Below are 20,804 nucleotides of genomic sequence, written 5' to 3' on the forward strand. Positions count from 1 at the left end.
ATATTTCAAATGGTGTATGTAAAAGTTTCTATTTAAACATTCATTGAAAAGTTTGACCAATTTTTGTGAAACTATCTACGTTTTTGAAATTGCACTCTCAATGCCTTCACTGCCTTCTTCCTTTTAAGTTCAAAACTGATACAAAGTTTACAATCAAATTATTATTTTTTCATTATTTGATACAATTAAAGTGTTTAAGCCATATTCAAGTGCTATATTTCTTCAGGTTTAGCCTTTCTACAAACTTATATTAATCTTAATTTTTTGGTATATCTATATCAACATTTTTATGCTTTCCCGACATATTAAAAAACACCTCACAAAATTGATTAGAAAAATACATACAAAAATTACAATAAGACATGTCATGCACTTATTTTTTTATTATTCAGGGTTGCCACGGCACCGGGAGAACCTGGAAAACCGGGAAAATACAGGGAATTAAAAAGTCAAATGCAAAAACAGGGAAAATGCAGAGAATTTCGCGTTTTTCCTTAAAAACCGGGAAAATGCAGGGAATTTTAAATTGCTTAGTTTTTTCGCTGAAAAATGCCGATCTCTTTAACAATCATAAGAAGAAATGATCGCAGCTGTAGCTCGCTCCAAAAACGAAATAACATCCGTTGAACCGTGCGCGGAAGCTCATCCATTTCTACCACCGTCACTCCCCTCATCTTCTGCATAGGCCAGTCCAATTTCAAGGAGGTGCTCTTTCTCCTCTAGAAACTCATTGCGCGTGCGCAAGTACGAGTCTCTCCGTCTCGTCGAATGCGCATATGGACTCGCGCTCGCGGAAGTGGCAACATTCCATCTGCTGTTGCGTAATGGTGTAGCTGTTGTTTGGTCGCTCGCACGTGTGTTTACATGTTGAATATTTTGTTGGTATTTTTTATCAATAAAAGTTGGTTAGTGATTTCTTTTAAAAATGAGCTGCTCTAAGTCCGTTTTCAATACGGATTGGATGGATGAAAATATTAATCCCGACTTTGCAGCATGGGTTACCGAAGTTCCGAAGGATCCATTTTCTGCGTACTGCTTGCTGTGCAATAAGAAAATAAGCCTAAGTAATATGGGGAGACAAGCGCTTACCAGTCATAAGAAGACGAAAAATCATACAAAACGAAGTGCCGATTCAGAAAAGACACCATCAATTTTGGATTACGGAAAAACGGAAGTTGCGCATACCTCAAGTCCAAAAACAAAAGATTTGGTGTCCGGAAATAAACCAATAACTAACTTTTTAATTCATGAACAATCATTTAAAGTTGAACTGTTATGGGCATTAAAACTCGTTGCATCGCATTCGTCGTATAATGCTTTTAATGATGTAGCGGAATTATTTTCACTAATGTTCGCTGATAGTGAAATAGCCAAAAAGTGTACGTTGGGGCGTACAAAAATATTGTACCTTATCTGTTTCGGATTAGCACCATTTTTTCAACAATCTCTTCTGAAATCTTTAAAGAACAAAAAATTTGTCATATGCTTTGATGAAGCTTTGAACCGCATTTCGCAAAAATGTCAAATGGACCTTATAGTAAGATATTGGTGTGATTCAACTAATAGAGTCTCCACAAGATATTTTAATTCTGTATTTTTAAGGCGTACTACAGCTCAAGAACTCTTTAAGAATTTTAAAGAAGTTATATCAAGTTTAGACTTACAGTTACGCTTACAAATCAGCATGGATGGACCAATCGTCAATTTAAAATTTTTAAAGCACGTCAACGAAGAACTTTTGTCAGAAAATGACTGTAAAATTTTAAATCTGGGTACTTGTGGACTACACATAATCCACGGAGCGTTGCAGTATGGACACAAATCTACTGGGTGGAAAGTAGATGTTACTCTAAGAGCAATGTATGGAATATTTAAAGATAGTCCAGCAAGACGTGCTAATTTTCTGGAAGTAACAGGTTCTTCCGAATTTCCATTAAAGTTTTGTTCTATCCGCTGGGTAGAAAATGTTAATGTTTGCGAACGTGCTCTTAAAGTTTTTGACAATGTAAAAAAATACATTGAGTTCAGTAAAAAAGATTTGCCTGGATCTATGACTTGTGACAATATCAAAGGTGCTTGTCGAGACAAATTGATTCTAGCTAAAATTAGCTTCTTTTCCTATATTTCAAATATTCTTCAGCCATTTCTTAAAAAATTTCAGACCTCTGAACCAATGGTGCCTTTTTTGTATGAAAATGTCTTCATTCTTGTTAGACAGTTGATGAAAAATATTGTCAAAAGTAGCATAATTGAAGAAGAAGGAAAATCATTAGACAGTTTATTTTTGATTGATCTTGATGATCCGAAGAATTTACGGCTGAGAAAAAATACTGACATTGGAATAGTAACTACAGGTTACTTAAATTCTAGTGATGCTACTGAAGCAGAAAAAAGAGACTTTTTGGCTGAATGCTTTCTGTTTGTGAAAGCTACTACAAAAAAAATATTTGAACGTATGTCGAAGAATTTTGCTCTGCTGAAAGCTTCATCATGTTTAAACCCCCATTTTTAAAGAGCAATCCTGTATTATGCGAAAAGCGAATGGTTAGTTTGCTTCAACTTCTTTTTTCGAATGGACAAATTTCGCCGGCCTGTTCAGAATGTGCAAAAATCCAGTTTGAAACTTTTCTTGAAAAACTTAAAAGTGTTTACAAAGAGGAACTTAATTCATTTAGTGAAGATATGCGATTAGACGATTTTTATTCGAATATTTTAAAGTCCAGTGAATTTTCTGAACTTTTTGAAGTCGCAACAATAATTCTTACATTGTCGCATGGCAATGCTGCCGTAGAGAGTGGATTTAGCATAAACAAGGATATGCTTGTTGAGAATCTCAAAGACGAGTCCTTAGTTGGACTGAGGACTGTTTATGATGCCATACATTTTTATGGGGGGGTCTTAAATGTTCCACTATCAAAAGATTTGCTTCATTATGCAAAATTAGCGCGAGGGAGGTACCAACAAGCTTTAGAAAAGCAGAGAAGCATCGAGATAAAGAAGAAGGAAGAAGAGTCCAACAAGCGGAAGGCAGAACACAAATCAAATTGTTGCAGAGGAAAAAAATGAAACTGTTAACTGAAAAATCTGTTGAAGTTGCAGAAATTGATGCTCAAATACAAGAATTGAGCAAAAAAAAAAGGATTGTTAATCTTAATTGAAAATAGTTTTTGTTAATAAGTTAATCAATAAATTGTTTCAAGATAGCAAGAACTTTATTTTTTCCCCACCTGAGTCCTTCATTTTGTGTGAAATTTATTTAGAGCATTAGGTGATGTAGAAGTGAGCATGATTGGTTAATATAATTCCTGTCTTGATGAATTTTGGGTAAGAAAAATTGTTTCTTTTCTGTATTATTTTAAGTAATGTTGAATTATTGCTCACCTCAAGTGTTAAAACTAGGGAAGTAATTTTTTTCTAATCTAAGTATTGTTCGTGTGTTTCTTATTATACTGCGTATACATACAGGGAAAACACAGGGAAATTTTTTTCCAGATTTGAGTGGCAACCCTGTTATTATTCGAAATCAAATGAAACTAGAAATGCCTTCTTCCTTTCTTCAAAGAGTACAAGAAGCAATTTTTTAACTTCCTTTTAATAAATTTTATAACTAAAGACAAATTTTCATGAAAAAAATTGGAGAAAGAGAAAAAAGTGCATGGTTCTTGATCGATTTGCTTAATCAGCGTTTTGATAAATGGTACTCGACTGCAATTTTCTTAAATAACTAAAAATGATGTATTTTTATTTATGTGTGTATACTAAAGTATTTTTCTATTTATTTATTTATCTTTGCAGGCGGGTCAAAAGATTTTTAGATGTTTTTGGAACTAATGTGAATGTGGAACTACAACAACGGGCAATAGAATTTTCTTCGCTGTTTAGGAAGTTTAACCATTTAAGGTATTAGCCTAATCTATCTGTATCCCTTTTGCATGTTCATAACTTATTTTTGTACATTATAATATTTTTTCAATGTTTCGAACATGCTTTCCCTATTTCTTAGGAAAGATTTTTGAATTGAAAATTAATAAAGTTGAACCTTGAAAATCCGAACTGCTGAGGGTCATCCTGTGACTTGAATAAATAAATAATGCCCAATAAATAAATAATACATAACTCCAAAGATCAAGTCTATTTTATTGTTTCAGGACCTAATTGAATTAGAGTAGTTTAACCTTCGTGAGAAACAGGCTTGTGATTAATCTAAGAGCTATCGTAAAATAAATATTGAAGGTGATACATGATGTAGACACTGATAATAAAGTTAGCAAAATATCAGTAGACAAATGACTAGAGTAAAGGGATGACTTTAAAATTGCTGAAGAGTCAGACAGGGTTGGATGCCTGATGTATTTGAAATTTTCTGGAAATGTTTTTCATGGAAAACTACTAAAAAGATTAAAATCACTAAATTTTTGAGAAAAACACATCAAGATACACTTTTTCTGGAATGAGTAAACCACAACACTGGCCATTGTTTTGTGTTTTACTCTTTCCGCACAAACTAGTAAGACATAAATACTTACGATGGATCTTTGCCTGAAAGATCGTTCCAAAATCTTCTAAATAAGCCCATTTTCTTAGATTTTTATTGTCAAAATGTACTTGTGCTAACATTTAAACACAAAGGTATATATTTAAGTGAATACATACTAATGAGTAGTATTTAAAAATGATCAAGATATGTGTGGTGTACATTTAGCATGATCTTAAAATTGATCGAGTAGCAAGAAAAAGTGATTTTACACGTTTTTCAAGGCAGGGCTGCATATTGCCCGTTTTTAACAGTGAACAAGTATATAATTTACTTGAAAAGGCCTTCAGTATAGCCGAAGCAAAATCAACTCGAAGATCGATTGGTTTTTTATTCAACCTTTTATATAGTTAGGCCCTTGACTTAGAGACCCATACCTGAGTAATTGAATAGAGAAATAATAATGGGAATGTCAGAAAAGAAAAAAATTGAAAACAAAAACTTTATTTTTACCTTATATGATTATTTAAAGTTAAGACCCACTCCTGAGGTGAGCTGTAGTCCTTATCTAGAAGTACTGGGCAGATTAGGCAGAAGAAACTTGTTGCTATTTAGAGAAGTGATATAATTTTTATGATGAATCCCGTGAAATCACACCCAAGTGGATAGTACCGTAATTTATGGAAGAAATGCCGCACCTATCGTAAACGCCGCACTTGGGATAATAAGACTTAAAAGAAAAAAAATCATGATAAACGCCGCACAAGTTGTAAACGCCGCACCCATAATAACGATTAAGCGGCAAAAGTGAATATATTACATTAATTCCTTATAAATACTACTACTGTTTTAAATTTAAAATATAAATTAAAATTTATAAATGTATAATTATAATAAAATCAAATATGTAATTTGCTATTGTATATTTTGGACAAACTGCTCAGAACAACATGTTACAATCGGCTGTTGGTGCCTTCGTTAGGTAAAATATTTAAATAACTATATTTATATTACTTTAATATAAATGATTTTTTTACATTACAGTATAGGACCCAAAATTCGGCACTTACGGGACCGACGAAATTTCGGAATTTGCAGAATTTCGGATCTCTTCCGGAAATTCCAATATGACTCCCGTATATTATGATAATTCAATTACGCTGTTAATTTCAGAAAAACCAATAAATTTAGCTAAGTTTCAATTGTAGATTATGATGGAGGGAATTTAAAAACGTCCCATCTTTAGAATAGAAATTTCATTAATTAAAATAATAATCTATAAGATATAATCAAGAAGAAATAATCCGAAGGATAAATAATTCAAGATGAAATAATCCGAAAAAGAAATAATCGTTTCTTCTTTAGAGCGAGATCATTGTTCTCGTCTTTTCTTTTACATAACATTTTGTTTTAACAAAAGACGCTCACCTCGGAAAATAAAAAGCTAGCAAGGAACTGCAAAAAAGAAGCAAACAACTAATAACGATAAAAATAAACAAGTTAACAAGAAAAAGTAACAGTTAATAAGCAATAAAAAGATAAATAAATCGAATTTAAAAAAAAAAAAGCAGCAAAAGGGATAGAATTCATTTTGTACACCAAGTGAGAAAGAAGTTTCAATGTCAAAAGGGTGTGGCTAATTTATGGTCTAACAGAAGAGGGAAATGGGGGAGGGGGACAAAACCAGTAAAGCACTTGTCAAGATTGATTCATCAGTTTCTCCCAACTTGCATTTCTTTATTTTGTTCATTGGAAATGCAGATGTTTTTACTTTTCAATTATGTTTTGTTTGATACAAATTTATTATTTTTTCTCATGTTTTTATTCTTAAAAGATAAAATATAGTTACTTACTTCAAGAGAAAAAAATTCCAAATAAGAAAATATGACTGATTTTTTCTTTCTCTTTACAAAAAAATTTCTTTTAAAAAAAAAAAAAAATTGTCGGATTAAATGCCGAATTACTACATATTTATATTTTATAAATATTTTTCTTAATTTTATTTATTTATTTTTTGGAAATATACCTCTTTTATTTAAATAAGAAGATATCAGTTTATAAATCGCGTCCATAACAACGATGCATCGGCAAAAATTAAATATACTAAATTAAAGCTTTACAAATATTACTAAAATTAAAATGTAAATTAAAGTATAAAATGTGTAGTCTAACAAAAGCAAGAATCTGTTATTAAACCCTTTGAACAAACTATATAATTAAACTAATATAATTTTACCTTTGAACAACTAATATAATTTTACAATCGGAAATCGCTGGTGGCGCCATCTCTAGGTTAAGAATTAAATAACTAACTTACATTGCAACATATTTACATTTTATTACTTAAGCACGCTTTTTAAAGTGGGTCGCATCCACTTAAAATTTAGGTTCACTCAAACCCTTCAAATTCGCTGCATTCAGAATCTGAATGAAACAATTGAAGCAATTCTTCATCCAATTCAGCAGCATCATTATCTTCCTCTGTCGGATCACTTTCTTCGATAGAACCACTCGGGATTATTTCCGCCTGCGAAAAACCTAACTTTATTGTGTCCGGAGAAATTGCTTTCCAAGCTTCGGAAACCCATCGAGCTACTTCTCCATATGAAGCTCTTTTCAAATTTCCGTTTTTAGTGTACGAGTGATCTTCGCCAGCCATCCATGCCTCCCAAAGCTTTCTCACGTGGCTTTTGAAACTTCTATTTACTGTTAAATCCAGCGGCTGGAGTATTTTTGTTAGCCCACCTGGTATAACAGCTAAAGAAGCTGAAGCTCTTTTTGCTTCATTTTTCACCGAGTCCAGCAAATGTGCACGCATCGAATCCATCACAAGAATGCCACTTGGCTGGAAAAATGACCCTTTTCTTTTACGCCAGACTTCATTAATCCAGTCAAGCATTATTTTCTCACACATCCAGCCCTTCTCGTTGCATTTTATTACGACGTCATTTGGGAAAATTTCTTTAGGCAACGTTTTCCGCTTGAAAATCAGCATCGGTTCACCATTAGCAGCACAGGCAAGTACACAAGTGAAGGATGTTTTCTCGTGGCCAGATGTAGCAATTGAAACGGTTTTAACACCGGTTTTATTTACTGTTCGGTTGGGCGGGCAATCGAACGTCAACGGAACTTCGTCCATATTGACGATTTGGCATTCCTTAATTCCTTTCTGAGCTCTTAAATCCTTCATATAATTCAAAAAGGATTCTTTTTTTTCTTTCCAGTCATCTGGAAGACTTTGGCCGATCGTCGTTTTACTTCGAACAGATAATTTCTTTCTTCTCATGAACCGATGGAACCAATTTGGATTGCCGTTAAAAGTGGAAATTCCCATGTTTGCAGATATCTTTTTGGCTTGTAGACGAATTTTAATGGTTGATACAGGGAGTCCTTTCTCGCGCTGTTCAAAAATCCATTTTTCTAGAACATCTTCTAGCTCAGGCCAGAGCACAGTTCCACGTCTTCTTGCCCGTTTCATTTTCGGCATGCTTTCTAGGCTTTCTTTTTCCGACCGCCATCGGCGAATGCATCTCTCATCTACTTCAAATTCCCGCGCTGCTGCACGATTTCCTGTACTTTCCGCTCGTTCAATAACTTGCAGTTTGAAAGCAGCTGTATAACTCTTATGTCCTATAGGAGGCATATTGTAATATGAAAAAATATTAGCAAATACTAAAAAGAAAACTTTCCGCAATTTAATTTCTCCACAAAGCACATTGTAACAAAGTGAGAAAAAATGTGAAACAGCTATCAACAGGGTGCGTAGCGTTTGTAAAAAGTACTTAAAGGTGCTTTTTTGGGGATTTCGTTTTTAAAAGCTTTTAAAGGTGCTTTTTTCAGTTGGCGTTTTTAAAAAGTGCTTTTTTTTCGAATAATTTTTTTCCCCCTTCAGTGATATCTGGTGGATCGCATGCATTTCACAAAAAATGGGGAGTTTGCTACGTAATCATTCACGCAGACTTCATGTCGTACCCACGTTATGACTTGCGCATACGCGCATACTTGAAACCGAAACCCGAGTGCTTCAATTCGGATAGAGAATGTCAGATCCTTATGAAATCTTTTTCTGTTTAATTTATTTTAATTTTGTTCTTGTTTATTTAATTTACTTCTAACACTTTTTTTGATGTAGGGGGTAAGGGTACTTTTGTTCTGAGTTCAGGGTCAAGTTGAATTCACTCAGTGATGTGGGAAAGTACTGATTGTTTCAATTTACGCCCGTTTCTTTTTGTGTTTTTTTTAACGCTAAAACTGTTTATAAAAAGTTTTTGTTTTTCAATAATATCATTGATTGAATATGAATTTTTTGAGTGCTTGAAAATTTTTGTAAAGTGCTTGAAAAGTTTTTAAAAAGTGCTTATTTTTGATTCAAAGATTTGGCTACGCACCCTGTATCAACCACGCGGTTTGGCGGGAACTAGATCGAGATCAACCCACTTTCTTTAAGGGGTGGTGGGTTATTGGTAGTGGCGCCATCTTTTGTCATAATTCGCAACTATTTTGATAAAAAAAATTTCTTTTCTTTGAAAAATGTAAAATGTATTTTTAAAATATCGTAAACGCCGCACCGGCATAAACGCCGCAATTAAAATTTTAAAACTTTTAAACTCGTAAACGTCGCGGCGTTTCTTCCATAAATTACGATACATCAGAAACATTAAATTAAAAGCCTGAATAGCAACAAGTAAGCTTTGCCTCAGTACCCTCAGTAAGCTCTAGATAACTAAAGCTCACCTTAAAGAAAGATTATTAAATTCATATTTGGGTTAAATCACATTTTTTAAAACAATTTACAGCTTTCTCAGTAATTTCAACATTCAATTATTCAGGCTCAGGTCTCAAAGTTAGGGCCTTGTTATATTAAAGTTGAATAAGTAATCATATGATGTGTTAGTTGATTATTGTTTCTGCTGTATTTAAAGATTTTTTTGCAGCAAAATTCATAATTGTTCTCTTTTGACATAAGCAGTAAATTCTCTTAAAAGCTGTGTAAAATATCAGTTTCTTGCTATTTTAAGGTCATGCCCAATGTACCCAAAAGACAAAATAAAGGAAACGCTACTATACTAATACCATTTTTTCATATTTCTCTAGAAATACCAAGATCATTTTATAACTTCAAAAGTGCTTAGATAATGCGATTTCTCATACATATCGATGAAGTTTAAATCTTTTAGAGGTTTGAGGTACTGACAATAAAATACAAACGAAAAATAGTGTTTTTGAACACCCTATGCCTAAAAGGTAGCAATACATTTGTAACTTTTGACAATTAATTTGTTTTTTATATGCAATAATTGCACAAAATTTTGTAAGCCTAGCTTAAATGTTTACTAAGATATGAACATTTTTATAAACTAATTTTTTTGTCTTACGTTTTTTTTTTTTTTTTTGCTATAGCTTTAAAAATATTAAATAAAATTTTTAGAGCAATTTAAAATTAATTACAAAAATTTTGGTTTAAAATTTGAGAAAAATTAGTTCAAAACTGTGCAATATATGAGTAATTAAAGTAGTTCTTTTATACTGCACATGTGCGAAAAATATTTAAAAATATTTTCTTTATTTAGTGAATTGTATTTGGCAACTGATGAAAAAAGTTTGATTTGAATATCTTAAAATTTTTAAAAAGTTTCAAAGCAATTTTCAAAGTAATTTTTGCTTTTTAAGAAAAAGCTCATAATGATAACGGGTTTTCTTCAAATATTATTTTGTTTCATGAAACAAAATTTAATGACAACTGAGTACCTTACAATTAACGTTCATACACCAAAATGTGATTTAATAAAAAAAACAGGCAAAAAAAAGTACCTTACAATTAACGTTCATGCACCAAAATGTGATTTAATAGAAGAAGAAAAAACAGGCAAAAAAAAAATATAATTTTATTGGGGATGATTCCCAACTGTGCCAGTGTCATTTTTGATATATTTTATTCAATAATACAAAATGAAATATGAGAAAATCCCATTATTATTTTGAACATTCTTTTAAAAAGTACGAAAACTACTTAGAAAATAGCTTGAAACTTTTTAAAATTTTAAGATATTCTTCACACTCTTTTTATTAGTTGAATACGATTCACAGCAACATTAAGAAAAAAATTTAATTTTTCCTGCGCATGCACAGTATAAAAGAACTACTTTAATTGCTCATATCTTGTGCAGTTTTAAACAAATTTTTATTACATTTTATTGAATATTTTTAAAGTTACAGCAAAAAAACGTTAGACAAAAAATAAATTTTTATAATAAATGTCCATATCTCCATAAATGTTTAAGTTAGGCTTACAAAATTTTATGTAATTATTGCATATAATAACCAAAATAGCTGTCATAAGTTACAAATCTATTCTGCGTTTTTTGCCATAGGATGTTCAAAAATGCTATTTTCCATTTGTATTTTATTGTAGGTCTCTCAAACCTCCAAAAGCTTTAAACTTCATTGATATGTATGAGAAATTGTATGATCTGAATCATAAGATGATTTTCTGATATAGCTGAAAATGATAAAATGTATTAGTATAGAAGTGTTTGCATTATTTTGTCCATCTCCTGTATACCACATATGTCAAGATTTTTATTAGATACTAGTCATTAGTATGTTCATTGTTAGATTTTAATGGTCTAAGAAAAAACCCTACTTCAAAGATTTTTGAATGACCATTGTCCTTCAAAGTAAAGGTCAACTGAAAGTATTTATGTCTTAATAGTTAGTGTGGAAGTAATAAAATGCAAAATAAGTCAATGCCCTGGTTTAGTCATTTCATAAAAAGTATTGCCATATGTAAATGGATGTGTTTTTATAAAAATTCAATGGAATCTTTTGTTTTCATCACCCCAAAACTTTTAAGAAATTTTTTTTCTTCGCAAAAGTGAAAATTAATGAAAAACGCATCTAATAGTTTTTCTTAAAGAACATATTCTGAGAATTTCAAGGAAATCAAGTATCCAACATGCCATATTTTGAAAAAATACTAAGTATGCATAATTATAATATTTTAACTATTACTATACTAAATAATGAAATCAGGCACAAAACATACTTTCTCTGAATAAACATATGTTTTTTTAGAAAATAAAATTTTTTGACTTCCAAAATACAATGCGGTTGATGCAATCTGAAAAGTATGACCCCAATAGTTGAGTTAGGAGAGCGGTCGAAAGTTTTGGTCAAAGAATTTCACTTTTTGTGCTTTTGATCATATCTCAAAAACTGATTGTGCAATTTAAAACATTCTTGCATTCATTTATGCACTTGTGAACTAAAAATATTTTTATTGAAAAAATAATTTTTAATAATTGTTTATTTGTTCTTATTTTATTTAATGATAATAAAGAAAAAACTTTGAATTGAAAGGAATACAAATTTTTGCATCATTTTAAACTATGTAATTTTAAGTGGCAAAATATTAAATTTTGAACTATAGTAGTATTTTTTAAGTATCACTTCCTTTTCTTCATACTTCTTAAGATTATGATATGAAGATTTTCATATTTCTTATAAAACTTAAAGCCTGCTACTGATTAAAATTGTCATGCATAAATGAACTTAAATGAATGAAAAACAGTTATTCTGATATGATAATTAATCTGTTACCAGTGTTTTTATTAGTTACAAATCTGAGCTCCATTAACTAAGGAAAAAAAACATTTAGAAGGGTGAATATTTCTAGGCTACACATCTTCTGGAAGCTGCTAAAAAGATTTCTATCAAACTAAATCTCTGAACGAATTTTATTTTACGGGCAGCAGCCGGTATTCTCTTTGACCAATATCACACTTGCCAACTTCTATGGATTATCCGTAAAATGTACAGATTTAAGTCTAATTTTACGGGCCTACGGATTAACCTGAAATTTGTACAGATTCCCCGTTTTTAATGTTGCACGGTTAGGGCATCGGCAAAATTCCGCGATTATCAGCTGCTACGGGGCTAGAGTAAAACCATTTGTAAAGGAGGAAAACATAAAAAATGACACGAGTTTTCCGGTCTATTCCAAAGCAACACGGTAACCACACACCCCATATAAGTGGCTTATCCCCGTAACCATAGTAACGGCACGTTCGCGTGTAAACCAGTTGATTGGTTTTTCTTCCCTTCCTTTCTCCGTCCTAACTGCTTCAAGTCTCCTCTAGTGAATGCGCTGTTATTGCCTCTCCCCGTTTCAACTACGTCACTGAACTAGCCGATCAAACCATCGTTAACGAACAAAAACGGTACTGAACTGTCTACTACTACGTAGCTTGTAATCACATGGCGTGCGTTAAAAATAAAACTGAAGAAAACTTATTTTCAGTCATATAAGAATTCTTATACTGCAGAGTTTCCATGCATAAAAAAATCTAATAAAGAAGAAAAGTGTGCTTATTGTACGATTTGTTTTTCTGACTTTCTAATATTGCACGGAGGTAGAAATGATATACATCGAAACGTGACCAAACCGAATCATGCCAAAAACATTGAAAACGCTGAAAATAACCAAAAACTAAGCAAATTTTTTAAGCCACCTGATAATGTCCAAGATGAAGTAATGGGTGCTGAGTTATTGTTTACCTCTTTTATAGTTGAGCATAATGTTCCGCTAAATGCCACCAGCCATGTTGGTCTGCTTTTTCGAAAGATGTTTCCGAAAAGTTAGATTGCGAAACGTTACGGATGTGCTAAAACCAAAACTGCATCCCTTGTCCATGAAATGGCTATGGATCGAACTTCAGAAATTATTAAATATTTGCAAGAACAAGCATTTACTGCAGCATGTGATGGTAGTCACGAAGCTGATTATAAGTTGTACCCAGTTGTGGTGAGTTATTTTAACATGGATCTTTCACGCATTGAAAGTACTTTATTGGTAATCCCAAATTTGGAAGGAAACTCCACAGGTGAAAATATAAGCTCCCTTCTTTCAAATGTGTTTGCTAAATGTGTCATTCCTTTTAGAAATTGTATAGCATTCGGTGCAGATAATGCTTCTGTTATGCAGGGACAGAAAAATGGTGTGATTTCATTTTTAGAAATAGAAAATGAGCACATAATATCAATTGAATGCTGCTACCATTTAATACATCTTGCCTCTGAAAAAGCTGCTGCAACTTTTCCCATTAGGATAGAAGAAGTTTTGGTAGATATTTTTTACTATTTAAAAAGGAGCGTTGATCGTAAGGACTCTCTTAAGAAATTTCAGGAAATGTATGGTAAAGAAGCACAAAAAGTGCCTAAACATGCGTCAACTCGCTGGTTAGGGAGAAGTCTTATACGCTTGGTTAATCAGCGGGATCAATTATGAGTTATTTTAGAGCTGAAGTTTCTGCTTGCAGTGTGTCTGTATCTACTTTGTCCTTTTTCGAAATTCCAAAAGTAGTTGATAAAGAAAGCAGCACAAGAGTAGATAAATTAAAGGATAAACCCGCAGTGCCTAAAGTGGAAACTAAGACTTGTGCAATAATGAAACAGCCTTTGACGCATAAACAGGACCCAACTAATGGTAAAAAAAGGAAAAGTTTACAGCGAGAAAGTGTGATTCCGATTAAAGGACATTAGAGGATTAAAGGCTAAGGACAAAGGATTAAAGGCTAAAAAAGATTCAACTTTATCCAAAGATGAAAAAATTTTTATGTTTTTATCTTCAAATTTAAATAAGTGCTTCAGTTTATTTCTTTTAAGTATTAACCCTACATTTGAAAAGGTAAATGTGATTTTGCAGTCATCTTCCCCACAAATTCATCTGTTAAGAGCTCTTCTTTTGGATCTGTTAAAAGAACCTTTTTCCAAATTTGTTAAACCTTCTGAGGTTAAAGGAAACTAGTTAACATGCGTTAATTTTCTTTCTTCTTTCAACCATAAAGATCAGCAAAATTTAGTTATAGGCGGTGCAGCAATGGGCTTAATTTCAAATTCTTCAGAAAAAGAAAAATCATTGTTTTATGCAGCTGTTATCAAATATTTCATAACATAAAAATGTGAGTATTTTGTTAAGAGCCTGTGAATATATTGTTTTGTTAGAGCCTGTGAATATATTGTTAAGAAATTCCCTTTAAATGATCAAGTTCCTTAAAGATGCTGAAGTTGCTGACTAAATAAAATTGAAAACTCCAGTTTTGAAAGTGTGAGATATTTTGTAAATTTGTTTCCCTTCCTTTTAAAAACAAAAAGTAATGAAACCAAGTTTACAGCAATAAATGAACTGCAGAAACAGTTTTGCCAACTTCAGTTAGAAGATTTGAGTGATTTCAGATAGATCAATTGATGTGCAGTGGTCAATGATAAGTCAAATGAAAGGTGCGGATAGCATGTTTAAGTATGAAAAATTGGTAAACATTGTCTTGTCAATTCTTCTAATACCTCATTCAAATTCAAAATGTGAGAGAATTTTTAGTTTGGTTAAATAGAACCGTTCTGAATCGCGAACAATTATGTCTAATAAAACTTTAGAAAGCCTGCTTATATTAAAAACCAAATTTTCTAAAATCTGTCACGAACAAGTGTTTTAAAAAGATTTTTTAATTAAAGCAAAGAAGGCTACTTCAGCTTCTTTAAGTTCAGCATCCTCTTTTGCTGTTGATTTAGAAGAAAACCCTTAAAGAACTATTTTATTTTGCATATAGCATTTTTCTTTAAAAGTAGCATCATTGTAATAGAATTGATAACAGAATTTGAAATAATTGTAATAGAATTTGAAATGATTAAGATGATAAATGTATGGTTGATTAGATATTTCTGTACATTTTCTAACAAATGCAATTTAAAAATTTAATGAAAATTTGCTTCTCACTTCATCAAAATTTAATCATGTGATAGATTCTATAATTAATATATTTATTATTCATTTCTGGTCTATTTGTTACTTATTAAATAACTCGAATAGTCTTCGTTAAACTTTTCATAAAAAAAAGTTTTACTGATGCCAGTTTTTTTAAATTGGCAAGTATGCTACATTTTTTTTTTTTTTAAATCAGCATTGATTTGTAATTTCAACCTTCTCACACTATCCTTGGTTTGTGTGAAGAGATCTTACTCTTAACAAGATCTCTTCATCCAAAGTAAGTTTAACTATCTCCAAGTCAATTGAAAAGAGCTAGTGCCCACCAGTTAAACCCAGGGTTCGCCAAGTGGGCCCACTTTGAAAAAACCCGCCCGGGTTTTATTGGGTGGGCCCACCTTGAAAAAACCCACTTGGAACGATAAGTGGGTTTTTTCAAAAAAAAAATTTTTTTTTTTACTAAAACTTATTGTTTCACATTTATTTTTATATAATTTATTGTGCAGCATAAATTTGTCAAATAGAGTTGCATGATTTATATGATTAAGTTTTTAATATTAGTAAAGTAAAAGAAACTCAAATATTCATATAATTTTTTTAGTAGGTGCTATTGAAAACTTCAAGTGGGTTTTTTCAAAAAAGTAATATTTTAATGATATTAAATCAAATAAAAATTTAAATAATATAGTCTGAAAAGATCAATTTTTCAACTATAGTTGCATGCTTTATATATTAATAAACAGGTAATATAATACATACAGGTAATATAATAATATAATATATTAAAAAAAATTTAAAAGAAACAATTTTTTTCTTTTTTTACCAAGTGATACATCAACAAATTTAAACAGTTTTATTTTCTAGCTTAAAAAAAAAAAAAAGCTAAAACTTTTTATAGGAGAACTTTTTAAAATTATTTATCTAAAAATGAAATCCTTTTCCTAGGGTTAATTATTTGAAAACAAATGGGACAAGTAACTGATACTCTTTATAATTATACGTAGTTTTAATTTCACTTTCTATTAATCTTATTATAGAAACATGTAAGACCATTAAATATTTATTTCAGTTTTTTATTTAACTCAAGTCAGATGAAATTTTAGTTTTTACTGATTATAAATATTTACAGATTATAATTTTATAATGGGTAATATCCATATGTTTAATAAATATAGTAAATAAATGTGTGTGAAAACAAAAAGATTAATAAACTTGTTCCTTTTATATTACTGCATTTATATTTTATAACTCTTGAGTTAAAAAATTATGAAACGTAATGTACTTAAAAATAAAGAAGATTCAAATATGTATTAGTGATAATGCGTTATCTAAACTTAATATAAAATACATATAACCCAACAAAGTGTTCCCCAAGTGGGCACACTTTGAAAAATCCCACGTGGTGGTTTTTTTCACAATTTTTTTATTTTTTTTTTTTAAATTTGGTTCAAAAAGAAGTATCTCCTAATACTATCATTGGACATATCGTTGAAGTTAACAAATATTTTAGAAATGTGCATCAAGCACATGGATGGGCAAATGAAAAAAACTGCTTGATGACCAAATGATACTAGGTGGAATTCATATTGTGAGCGCGTAAAAGCTTTTGCCAATAATTACCATAAATATGAAGAGATTGTTCTTGAACAATTTTATATGTCAAAAAAATTAAATAATGTTGGGATTTACCAATAAACTATCAATTGGGAAAAACCAGATATCAATTGTTTCTGAAGCTTTAAAAAAGCTTCAACCAGAAAACATTTCAATTTCAGAACCTGTTGAAATATGAATTAACTTACTACCGTGTGATGAATTAGAACCCCACACACATTTTGTAAAAAGATTCAATCAGGCTGTTCAGCCACATCATTTATTAGCATATGCATCCTGGATCCCGAAACAAGGGGACAATTTTTAAATGATGAACAAGACCAATTAGCAGAAAGCTGTCTTTCTAAGCATCATCCAGAATTTCTGCCACGTGTTATGGCATCCAAAATTTCCGATCCTGAATACTTTCCAAAATCAATGATGCTTGACACTGTTATTGAACAGTTTTCATCAAAAAATAGTGGAAAATTATGGCAAAAAAAGTAAATAAATAAGTAAATAAATAAAATTCCTAGCTTCCACAAAATTTCTGTCAATTCTTTTTTCTTTGCACTCAGCACCAGCATCCTCTGTCTCTATCGAAAGACACTTTTCAACTTTCGGTTTGGTGCAGAGTAAACTTCGAAATAGATTAGGAATAGATAAAGCTACAAAACTCGTAAAAGTGTATTGCCATCTAAGAGAGAAATGTAGACACTCTGAATCTGTTGTATGATAATAATAATAAAGGAAAAAATTGACCTTTTTTTTAAAGTTAACTCTTAACATCTGCTGACAATTTTTAACTATTTGGAGAAAGTTTATCACAATTAAAAAACAGTTAAAAATTAAAATATTACTTTTAAGATTCTTTAAACATTTTTAAGATTTCATTTGAATACAATTTATTTTGTTTCTTTTAATCATGTTTAAAAATATTGAAAGCAAACAAAAAAAAATTTATTAAGTGATACATTAAACAACAATAAACAAATTTAAAGTTTTATTATCTGATTTTAAAAAAATGAGCTATAACTTTTTATATATGCTTTTTTATAATTTTAAGATTAATTTGTTTTTTGAAACTATAAAGTTAAAATGCATATATTTATCTAAATATTTGAAAAAAGGGACAAGTAACTGATACTCTTTATAATTATACATAATTTTAATTTCACTTTCTATTAATCGTATTATAAAAACATTGAAGACCATTAAATATTTATTCCAGTTTAATTTTATTACAGGTAAAAGTCAGATTGAAATTTTAGTGTTTACTTATACAATACTATTTAATAAATAAAAATATTTTCACAGTAAAATTTATGAGCACTAAATGAAAAAACCCAATTTTCCCCGGGTTTTTTCAAATAAAACCCAATTTTCCCCGGGTTTTTTCAATAAAACCCAGGCGGGTTGGGTTTTTTCAAACCCTGGTTAAACCTCTTAATGAGTGTTTGTAATTGTGATTTAGAAGACTCCTGCTACCTTCTAATTTATTTTTATCAATGGAAATTATATTTGAAATAGTTTAGTAAAGAAATTTCAGTTTTTAAGTAAAATAAATTAATAGTGTTGCCACTCCAGGGAGAACAAGGAAAACTTGGAAAATACAGGGAATTTAAAATCACCTAAAATAACAGGGAAAATGCAGGGATTATTGAATTTTTCTTTAGAAACTGGGAAAATAAAGAGAATTTTTCTTATTTTTGTCTTTTAAAAAATGGTAACCACTCAAAGTGTAATCTATCGGATATTTAAGGATTATATTTCAGCTATATTTAACTAGTTCATTTGCTATAGCACTATTTCCTTTAAGCATGTTCAGCTGTTCTTTTTTCAGCAATTATAACTAGTATAGTTAGCCCAATATAGCTCATACAAGAGCACAGTTATTGTGTTTTTCTCATAATATATTGTGTATAATATGTACAGGGAAAATCCAGGGAATTTGTTTCCAGTTATGAGTAGCAACCCTGATTAAACAAAATAAGTTAATAAATTTAATTAATTAAGATTCAGGAAAATAATTATTAAGGGCAGTCTTTCCTAAATGCCATACAGATGAAAATGTTCATTTATATGTAGAATGCATATTTAAGCCTAAATATCACTACAGCAATTTCAACTTCTCTTTCATTTTATGTGGCTTTTCATCATCACCTTAAATGGAAAGTTAAACAATTAATGAACTGTCATGTTTTTCAAAAACTGATTACATAATATTCGTTGTTATTTTTAGGCCCAGTCTATTAGAACGAATGCCAACTATGGAAAGTAAAACAAATCGTGAACCGGTAATACCAAATGGAGATGCGGGAGAAGATGAACTTAATTCTGTGGGGAAAAATGAAAAAGACAGTTCAAAAAGTGTAGAAGATTCTGTAAGCATTTTTCAGTATTTTTGCTTTTCAGACAAAATGAAATCAAACTCTTGGTAATAATTATACTGATTTTTCAGAATTCCAATTAATTTTCATACAGTAGTTATACCATGCGAAACTTGACTCTTTTTCAGGGTTCCCACGGTCCTTGAGAGTCCTTGAAAGTCCTTGAATTTTGTTTTGCTAAATTTAGGACCTTGAAAGTGCTTGAAAAACGTCTTAGGTCCTTGAAAAACTTGATAGGTCCTTGAATTTGTCCAATACTGCCGACGGCCCTTTTTATAAAACACTCGCGGATCTTTCTCGTTCTTTCTGTTTTGTTCCCGAGCTCTCTCACGTGGTTTTTAACGCCACCGTTTCTAACCCTGCCTAGCGTCTTGGTGTCTGCCAAGAGCGTGGAGCACAGCAGACAATCAATGCTTTCGGGGTGAGACTCCACTTCATCTTCTGTCGCATATGCTTAGATCTTCTTTTTTCTTATCGAAACTGGAATACTCTCGAATTTCGTAACAATATGTACCTTGTAGTTTTCAATAAATTTGCCGTTTTACCATCTGCACTTGTCCTTACTTTATTGTAAAGCGTATTCGCAAAGGCACGGCTTCGTATTTGTGTTATGTAGTTTAGACTAGTTATGCCTGGGAAGTACTATTTTAATCCCCAATGGATGGATAATCAAGCTTATAAAGAATGGATTTTATCGATGCCCGAAAAGAAGTTCAGAGCCAAGTGCCGATTATGCGGGAGATCGATATCACAAAAATGAAAGTATCTGCTCTGAAATCACACATGAAAGAAAGGTAAAACAAAAAAGCAGTCTCATGCCCTGAGTTCTCTTTTTCCAAAGACATCAGCATCTAATTCATCTGGTGTAAATACTCCTTCAACATCGTGTGCCCCAAGTGAAACAGAAACTTTAGGGGCTGAGGTAACATTGTCTTCTTATCTGGTCAAAAGGAATGTGCTTGACGCTGAAATTCTCTGGTGTCTGAGGTGCATCACTAGTAATTATTCATGTAACTCCTGTGAAGGGATTAGTAAATTGTTCTCCAAAATGTTTGCTGATAGCTGTATAGCGAGACAATTTTTTTGTAGTGCCACAAAGTGAGCCTATTTGGGCTCCTTTGGATTGGCCCTATACTTCAAAGGGATTCTTATAAATGAGCTGAAGAATGTTGATTGCTACACTGTACTCTTTGATGAGACGTTAAATCAGTCTCTACAATCTAAGCAGATGGACATTATGGTAAGGGATTGATAATAAAGTTTGCACTAAGTATCTTACCTCCCAATTTATGGGTCATGGAACTGCAGAAAATATTTTGTCCTCTTTTTACAAATGCATGGATGATGGTTAAAAGCTCTCTAAAATACTTCAATTATCCATGGATGGACCCTATGTCAATTGGAAATTCTATTAGAAGCTTCAGTGTGAATTAAAAGAGAAATATTCCCACCAGGTCATATTCATTGGCAGTTGTGGATTACACATAACGAATAATGCTTTTAAACATGGTGAAAATGGGATATGTTCCTTCGAATTTTTATTTTCAGAAAGAATTGTTGCTGCATAACATTTAGAGAAGGTTGTGTA

The 20,804-nt window shown here is 31.3% G+C and overlaps 1 protein-coding gene across 11 annotated transcripts in view; it reads left to right on the forward strand.

Moving 5' to 3' along the window:
• AP-1gamma (adaptor protein complex 1, gamma subunit) overlaps positions 1-20,804 on the forward strand; it is a 108,823-nt gene that overhangs the window by 54,144 nt on the left and 33,875 nt on the right. For all 11 annotated transcript variants that reach the window (XM_087154760.1, XM_087154766.1, XM_087154759.1 and 8 more), the window contains 2 exons: positions 3,796-3,900; positions 19,069-19,210. In XM_087154760.1, coding sequence (XP_087010886.1) covers positions 3,796-3,900; positions 19,069-19,210 — 247 coding nt within the window. The remainder of the gene's footprint in view (positions 1-3,795; positions 3,901-19,068; positions 19,211-20,804) is intronic.

Source organism: Parasteatoda tepidariorum, chromosome 11 (genome assembly GCF_982258835.1).
Source record: "Parasteatoda tepidariorum strain Cologne lab strain chromosome 11, Ptep-v5.0, whole genome shotgun sequence".
Classification (NCBI taxonomy): Eukaryota; Metazoa; Arthropoda; class Arachnida; order Araneae; family Theridiidae; genus Parasteatoda; species Parasteatoda tepidariorum.